The sequence below is a fragment of the Condylura cristata genome, unplaced genomic scaffold (assembly GCF_000260355.1).
Source record: "Condylura cristata isolate star-nosed mole 26May11 unplaced genomic scaffold, ConCri1.0 scaffold00002, whole genome shotgun sequence".
Classification (NCBI taxonomy): Eukaryota; Metazoa; Chordata; class Mammalia; order Eulipotyphla; family Talpidae; genus Condylura; species Condylura cristata.
In genome coordinates this window covers 39,893,964-39,903,359 of record NW_004567103.1, presented here as the reverse complement: position 1 = coordinate 39,903,359, position 9,396 = coordinate 39,893,964, and the positions used below count along the sequence as shown (strand labels likewise).

Sequence of the window (9,396 nt, the reverse complement as noted above, 5' to 3'; positions counted from 1 at the left end):
AATGGGCAAAAGAACTAAAAAGACACTTCTCCAAAGAGGAAAGGCAGATGGCAACAAGTTTATGAAAATATGTTCAACATCACTTGTAATAAGGGAGATGCAAATTAAAACCACAATGAGATACCCCCTCACCCCAGTGAGAATGGCACATCTTCAAACAACTAGCAAGAACAAATGTTGGCAAGGATGTGGAAAAAAAGGAACTCTCCTGCACTGCTGGTGGGAATGCAAACTAGTACAAACACTATGGAAAACTGTTTAGAGGTTTCTCAAACTGCTAAAAGTGGAGCTTTCATATGACCCAGCAATTCCACTCCTATGTATCTCCCCAAAAGACATAAAAGCACTGATTTAAAAAGACACCTGCACCCCCATGTTTATTGCTGTTTTATTTACAATTGGAAAGACAAGGAAACAACCCAAATGCCAAAAAAGTAGATGACTGGATTAAAAAGATGTGGTATATAAACACAATAGAATATTGCTCAGCAATCAAAAAAGATAGACACATGCCTTTTGCAGCAACATGGATGGAGCTGGAAAAGATCATGCTTAGTGAAATAAGTCAGAAATAAAAGAAAAAAATATTGGATGATTTCACTCACAGCAGGAGTATAAAGGACCAGGAGAAAATAATAGGAATAATGGACAACTATATACCAGACACATTTTACGGGGGTGGAGTAAGGAATGGGATCAAAAATGGGGGAGGAGAGGTGAGAAGTACAGTGGACTATGGTGATAGCATACAGGTGAATTTGTGGTGGGAAGCCCATGGGGATTACAACTGAAATGGAAAAAAAGCACAAAATGATGTAAAAATAAACTATTATATTATTTTAAAAAATCCTTTGTGATAGGTCCTATTATAACACCTCAACTGAAATGAAGAAACTGAGAGAACAACTAAAAGTTGCCTAATATCACACAACTAATATGGAGCATGACTTAAACCCAGGTACTATAGCTCCAGAGCCTGTTCTCTTAACTACAACAATATACTAAACCATCTAAAGGTAGATCAACAGGGGAATAGTTGAATAAAATAAACTGTACATCTACCTAAGGGAATATTACATTTTCCTTGCAGAATTCAAATGTAATGTGTGAAAAAGTTGAGAGTCAGTAATTCAGTAAAAATATAACAAATTGTTAAGGAGTATTGAAGTAACTGGCTCTGTTCTTGGAATAAAAATCAGAAGGAATTTTTAAAAAGAAAGTTCCTTTAATTCCCTTTCCCAGTGAGGGTACACTGAAGGTAGACTATTTCCAAAAACAGCATATGGAAAAGAAAAAATAATAATGACTTTTCTATGGAGAGTATACACAATATCCCTTAACTAAGGTATACACCTCCTTAACAAAGTGATCTAAGTTAACATCACCAATGATGTCACATAAATATTAGGCATTCCTTCACATGACCTAATGAGAAGATAACTCAAATTCGTGGTATTATTTCCAAAAATCATAACGCTATTTTAATCATAAGAAAAAAAAGCAGATGAACCCAACCTGAAAGGCAATCTTAGTAGAATATCTGCCCTGGATGCTTCAAAATTATCATGATTATTCAAAAAAAAGACCAAGACAATTCTAGATGGGATACTAGAAGAGGAAAAAGTACATTAGTGAAAAACTGGTCCACAAAGTACCCAAATAGCAAAACAATCTCAACAAAACAGAAGAGAGGTTTCACGCTCCCAGACTTCAAATTACAGTTATAGAAATGGAAACAAGTATGTATCGGAAGAAGATACATTGATACACTGATCAATGGAATAGACCTGAGGGCCTGGAAATAAACCCACAGCTTATTTATAGACAATTTATGATAGAGAAATGAAATGCATACAATGAGGAAAGGAAAGTCTCTTCAACAAATTGTGTTCAGAAAACTGGACAATGATATTCCAAAGAATGAAACCAGACCACTGTTTCATACCATACATAAACATTAACTTAAAAGGATTAAATACCTGAAACACATAAAATATAAAGAAAACACTCCACAAAATTGGTTTCAGTGATGTCTTTGGTAACTACTACTATGACAAAGGAAACAAAAGCAAGATAAGCAAAAAGGAACTATATCAAAGTAAATAATTTCTAAACAGCAAAAGAAACTATCATAAAAGACACCCGAGTGAGGAAAAATATTTGTGCACCATACATGTGACAAAGAACTCATACAACTGGACAAAAAGAAAACAAATAATTCAATTTAAAAATGGTTGGAAGATCTAAATAGACACCTTTCCAAAGAAGACATACAGATGTCCAAAAAGCACATGAAGAAATACTCAGTACTTGTCACCAGGAAAATGCACATCAAAACCACAATGAGATACCATCTTATAGCCATAAGAATGGCCTATATCAAAAAGATCGTAAACAAGAAGTTTTGGTGAGCCCATGGAGAAAAGGGGAATTGATGTTGTGTGAATGTGGGGTAGTCCAGTCCCCATGGAAAACGACAGGGAGGTTTCTCAAAGTATTAAAAATAGGTCTAACCTTACAACCCAGCAATCCCACTCCCAGCCAAAGGATGCAAAAATACTAATTTGCATAGGTAAAATACTCCTATTTTCACTGCAGCCTTATTTATAAGAGCCAAGATATGGAAACAACCTAAGTGTCCATGGACAGATGAGTAGATCAAGAAGATCTGAGACACACACACACACACACACACACACACACACACACATGCATGCACACCATGGAATACTACTCAATTCTAAAAAAAGGAGATGAAATCTTGCCATTTCTAACATAGACAGAGAACATGGTAGTAATGGTAGGTGAAATAAGTCAGGAGAAAGAGAACTACCAGATTATTTCATTCATATGTTGACTATAGAGGAAACAAAACAAAGGAACAGGAAAAACTAAACCAGAACCCTAGAAATCTGTTGGCAGAACTGAAGCTAGTAAGTGGAGGGTGGAGGAAGTCCACTGGGGAAGGGGTACAGTGAAATGTGGGGGTACTATGGGAGCTTTGGTGGTAGCAGTATACTAACATACATATGAAGAGGTGTGAACCTATGCCCACAAATAATATACAATGTCGTAAACCACTATTACCTCAATACAAATAATACAATAAAAAACAAGTTACACAACTATCAGTTTTCAAAGGATTGGGTTATTTCTGATAGTGTTTATCAGAAGTAACCTATGGTATCTTTACCAAAACCCAAAGTTGCAAAACTGACTACAATGATCACAGATTTAAGAGCCCTCTTGGTTTCCTTCTTCATTGCCTCCTTATTTAAATATAAACTCTTTAAACACAAGAGCCCTGTTTTCTAACACAAATTTTTACCATGCTTTGTATTTTATTAAAAAAAAAATCAGTGAGAAAGAATTTATTGTGCACTTCAAGCCTAACTCCAATAAAAATTCTCTAACCTATACATAGGAGTTCCCATTCCTATTAAATGCAATAGAATAAAAATAATTGAAGCCTCATATCCCTAGCACAAGACCTGCAAAAATGCCAAATCAGTATCACTGAATCTGAGCAAATATAAATGAAACCCACAGCAAAGCTTTGGCAACCCTATCAAAGGAAATACAATACTGCTATCTTTCAAGAATATAATCAATAGCTCTTTACAAACCAGCTGACAAAGGCAGGTTCATTTTTCAAATGATTCTGCAAGTTTGCAAGAAGACATTGAATTATAACACAGATTTTTCCCTACAGCCAGAAAACTCTAACCCCAGCTCTTCCAGACACACATACATACATATACCTCTCACTATCAAATAAGTTTGTATTTTTTATGACCACTACCCTCTCTCTCCTTTAAATGGTCAACTTGGAAATGAAATTAAGTCTAATAAATTATTTAGATAAATAATTATAAACAACATAAGTATTAAAAATCTTGAGTTACAACTCTTAAGCATAGGCATTAGGATACATTAACAATCCTCTATTTGCATTTTATCAATGGAAATCATTAATAAATAAGTAGTCTTATCCTACATTGGTTTAAAAAAATTTTAGACACTTAGTATTTCAATCTTCAATATGTTCTTCATTTAGTATTCCCAGTAATAGGGACACACCCGGTCATCCCCAGGAGGGAACAGTCATAGGTCATAATGACTAAAAGATCTTGGACAGGACTGGGGGTGGGAGGTGTTGTTGGAGAGGTCTACAATATGGACCTACGCAGCATCAATATCTAAGTCTTTACTCATCAGAAAAGAAAATCTTCTCTATCTGGTAGGGTTATTGTCTATCTGGTAGGGTTATTGGAAGAATGAAAGGAAATAAAGACTTGAAACTGCCTAGTAAATGCATATAAAAGATATCTTCAGTAAATGTTCATTCTCTTATTTTTTCACAAGTGAAGGAACAAGCATCTGAGTAGGTCACTTGTCCAAGGCCAATGGCTACTTAAATGTCATGCACTGAAACTATTACTTAAGGCTTAATGTTCTTTCCAGCCACCATGCAGTCTTAAAACAGCAAAACTCAACATATCACTGTTGGATACTCACTACATGCAAAGAAAAAAAAAATAATAACAATTCGAACAGCTAGTACATGCTAGGCACTATACTAATTTCTTTCCTTGTAACCATCCTGTAGTAGGTGTTGTAAGCCTATTACACAGAAAAATTAAATGGTCCAAAGCCAGATTAATAAATGATAGTGCAAGATTAATGTAGGTCTGTTTTACTTCACTACTTTCCCCTACTCTCCAGTCTCAAAAGAAGGCAGATATTGGTTATCACTGTCTACCAAAATTAAATGCTAAATGACCTAGAAAGATTTATAAAGTCATTCCAATGTATTTATAACGGAAATCATCCCTATCTCCACCATTCTCTCTCCTTAAATTTGTTCCTACTGAATTTGTCAAAGTATGGTGACAAATATACATTTGAATAGCATGGTACAGATTATCATTACAAATATTAACTCATCTCATTTAATACTTTCAGGACTCCTGTAAGGTATGAATTATAACCATTTTTCAGATTTAGAAAAAAAAAGAAACGCAAATTTGAAAAGGATAAGTAACTTGCCTAAGGTTAAAACTAGTAAGTGTGAAAACCTAAGAGAAAAATACAACATCATCTAATTTGCTTTGTCAACTTAAAAGTGGAGAGTGGGAAAGTAATGTGAAAGAATTTCTTACCCCAAAAAAATATATAATAGAAAATAAACATTGGACATTGATAGAACAATAAAAGCAAAGTCTCTTCCCTCCTCCAGGGTTGCCAGGTGATATTTAATAAATGTTTATAGGGCAGACATTTTAAACTATTCCAGAGCAAAAGAAAGTGTTCTGATTCATTCTTAGAGATTAGTTTAAATCCTGACACCAAAATCAGACAAAGACAGCAAATTAGGAAGAAAACAAATTTGAACTTACCCTTTGTGAATATAAACACAAAAGTCAATATGTTAAAGTGAGAAACAATGAAATATGTGTAGTATGGTCCCCTTTCTAAAAGAAAATCATTCTGAATAAGCGATTATGTATCTTAGTTGAATATGTAAACGTATATTTGTACATAGATGCCAAGATAAAGATTTGGAAATAAAAACCCCAGCCAGGCTAACAAATAGAATAGAAATCATCTTGGGGATAAAGAGAGGAAAGGAAACAAGAAGTAAAGGAAGACTTTCAGCTTTTACACTTATACCTATTTATTTAAGTTTTTATAATTATATTTGTCAATTAAAATATATAAATGAATTGCAGAGTCTAAGTTTTTCTGTATCTCCTCTACTTATTGCAGTGAAAACTAGAACTAATTCTTTTACTTACTTATTGAGCTTTCATTTATATAACTCAGGGCATTACCCCTATGTGTGAGCAATGTGCTAGATACTTATACTGGCCTCAGGACTTAGAACCTTTTTTTTTTTTTTTAAAACAACCCAGAAAGAAATGATAGTACTACCTTGCTTAGGATACAGTGGTAAGGTTTAAGACAAGTTCAAATTTTTACTGTTTACTACTTTTTAGGTCACAGGGCGAAGGATAAGAAATATTTTCTTCTTTTGGAATTTGTACTAAATATTGTAAAATACAGTGGGGTATTTTTTACAATAAAAAAAGTGTGTATGTATTAATTTTCTTGGTAATGGTTAGAACCCCAGCTATATGCTCGGCACTATGTGGACAATATACACATACAAAAAAAAAAAAAATAAGCAACGTATGGTGTCTACCTAGCCTCCAAGGAGTTGAGAATTTTGCATACCTGATAAAGTTAATATGGAGCAGTATGAAAAAATGAAATATGTATCTTAGTAATCCTGTACTTCTAAGTGAAGCTGAAAAACTTTGTCTAAAAATAAAAGTTCTTAGTATGACCAAAAGAAAAAACACATAACACCTTAGCATTTATGTAAATGTGAAGTTGAAGTGAATAAATTAGTAGAAAGACAGAGAACATTGAAGCTGCTGAGGAACAGAAAGTACTCTGAGTAGTGGGTTCTAGCATAAGCTACACCATCAAGAGCCTACTACTTGGTTTAATCCTCTGAATCTGTTTCCCCACAGGATGCATAGAAATCCAACCTTATTAAGATAGGAGAAAACAAGGGATTTCGTTGAAAGCATAAAAAGATCTGGTAGACAGACATGAGGCTGTATGGCCCTAACCTGCTTTTGTTATTATTTGATTTGATTTTTTGTTTATTCCTTCCCCCACCCACCCCCAATCTGTCAGTGATTAGCCAAACAAATTGTGGGAACACAATTTAACTTCTGCATGCTTCATGAAGTGGAAAGAATGCAGGAAGCAGTCAGAAGATCTGAGTTTACATTTAGGCCCTGCATGACTCTTAAGAGCAAATTATTTAAATTCTTTACACCTTAGCTTCCTAGCTTACAGGATTATTTAAACAGACCATTTGAAAAAATACAGGTGAAAGCATCAAGTTAAAAACTATTATACGTTTTTCAAAGAAGAGATACAAATGGTAAATAAAAATATGAAAAATGTTTAACATTATGAGCCATTAGGAAAATGCACAACATTATTACAAATGAAAACTACAACTCTGCCATTTCACACTCCTTAGGATGATTAACTTCAAAAAAGACAATATAACAGGTGTTAGAGAAAGCATGTACCCAAGAGAACTAAAAATGTATCATGTTCACATAAAAGCTTGTATGAGTATTAACAACAGCATTACTCAAAATAGCAAAAAAGTAGAAACAATTCAGTATCCACCAATTGATGAATGGTGTAAAAAATGTGGCAAATCCATAAAATGGAATATTATTCAGCTGTAAAAAGAATGGAGTACTGATAGAAGCATAGTATGGATCAGCTCTGAAAACATTACATTTTCAAAATGAAACAAAAGTCCATATATTATATAACTGTGCTCATATGAAATGTCCAGAAGAGGGAAACCCACAGAGACAGAAAGTAGAATGGTTGCCAAGTGAGAAGAGAAAATGGAACTAATAACTAATGGGTTACTTTTTAGGGTGAAAATGTTTGCTATTGGAAAAGATGTTTGCCTTATGAAAATTCTAAAACCACTGAATTGTTTTTTATCGCAAATAAATTTGTTTCTGTACTTTTTATTAGTAAATATCCTATTTTTAAAAAAGTTGCAATGGCTACTTATAACTGTTACTTATCTGAAAGCTCCTTGAAGTTAGATGGTACACAATAAATGGTATTTTGGTATGGTAAAAGTACTAATTATGTCAGAAAATCTTTCAATAGACCAATTTGGTATAATTTTATTTCTTAAAAAAAAAGGTCCTTCTTACTACAAAGTTTGTTTTTCTGTTGGGGGATGGAAGAAGGACATATAAAGAGCATCAAAACACCTTTACAACTCACAAGAAAAAAAAGTCAAATATGTTTTTTTCAATTAGTACTTCCTTTTTACAAATGCCTACCACTCAATTAAAGTCAAAATAAATACAAACTTGCAACTTCTATTTACTATTTCTTATGTTTTGTATTTTGGTGCCAGATTTAACTATATACATCTGCAGCTCCCAGTATCACCCATCAATTATTCATTCCAATTATAATTCATATAGGTTAAAATGCTAGAAAACTTTTAAAATACAATCAAATCATGTTTCTACTTAGCAGGGTAGATCCAGTTTTTAAAGTTAAATTTAGTAGGCAATGTGGGAATTAATATAGGAATAAAATGATTTCCTGGAATTTGGGACATAAAACTAATCTATAGAGTTGTGTAATGCTTAAGTCATATGGGAATTTTTTTCACGTTTTTGGTCATGGGGTAAAGATAGTCACCAACTTTTGTCCACACCAAGTATTATGTATAAAAGCTTCCTGAATCTAGAACAAAGAAGCATTTTATTGCTCAAACCAAAAGGAAGATATCTTCCTTCCATTTATTATTGTTACATTAAAATAGCATACCAATAAAACCAGTTAGGTGTCTGCAGGACCCAAGCTATGTAAACAAAGATAAACTGTTCATTATTGGGGGTGACTGGGTAGGGAGAGTGAGAGGTAATTGTTCTCACACCTAAGAAAATAAAGTTTACTAAGCCAAAAAAAAAAAATCAGTATTAAGAATTTCCAATATGGTATAATTTTAAGAGGCAATCTTAATTTAAGGTTTACCAACCTATGCTAAGCTGCACGATAGGCAACACTCAAATGTGAAAAAAAGAGGTGACCTGTCAAACAGTTGCCATCTAATCACTCCCTCAAGAGCACTTTCAACTTCTGGGCTGATGTCTGTGTATGACAGTTAAGATGTCAATGCACCAGGAGAACCACGGGGACTGTTGCAGCAACAGCAGGTCCAAACCGTGCCTCCCAGGGTGAAATCACACCTCACCCTCAAAAGGTGGCCAGACTGGGGCTCTCCCCTAATGTGAATCCAGCTAACATAAAAAACAGATACATAATCAGAGACCCGTGCCAACCTGCTCTCCCTTCCTTTGTGACTCTTCTGAAAGCAGGAGGGATGGCCCATCCTGCAGGCTGGGGGTAAGCCAAGTCCCAAGCCACCGGGGAGGCGTCCAGGAGCCCCTGCGCATGGGGGGTTTGGGGGGTGGGGGCTCGGGCCGGTGTCCCCATCCACGGACCAGCTTGGTCACCCGCCACACAAAGGAGTCGGCGGCGGGCTCTGGACGCGAGGCGAGGACTGGCCCGAGATCCGGGCGCCACATCTGGTCTTCGCGCCCCGGGAGGGCTAGACCCGCCGGAAAATAAGGATTAACGCCCAAACCTGTTGCATGATTCGGGTCCTTTTCACCCACAAGAGAACAAGGCGCCTCGGACGGGCGAAGGGAGCGGGATCCGAGGGCCCCGGCCGCACCCGGCAGGCGGCGCGGAGGCAGAGACCGCCCGCGGGGCTCCCACCTCGGGCGCTTTGTCTGCGGCGACAGCGGGGGCAACGGG

At 35.7% G+C, this 9,396-nt stretch overlaps 1 protein-coding gene across 1 annotated transcript in view; it reads right to left on the bottom strand.

Annotated features, from left to right (window-relative positions):
- Positions 1 to 9,255, bottom strand: part of SESTD1 (SEC14 and spectrin domains 1) — a 96,567-nt gene extending 87,312 nt beyond the window's left edge. The window contains exon 1 of the mRNA XM_004674480.2: positions 9,224 to 9,255. Coding sequence (XP_004674537.2) covers positions 9,224 to 9,232 — 9 coding nt within the window. The 5' untranslated portion in view covers positions 9,233 to 9,255. The remainder of the gene's footprint in view (positions 1 to 9,223) is intronic.
- Between the last annotated feature and the right edge of the window lie 141 nt (positions 9,256 to 9,396).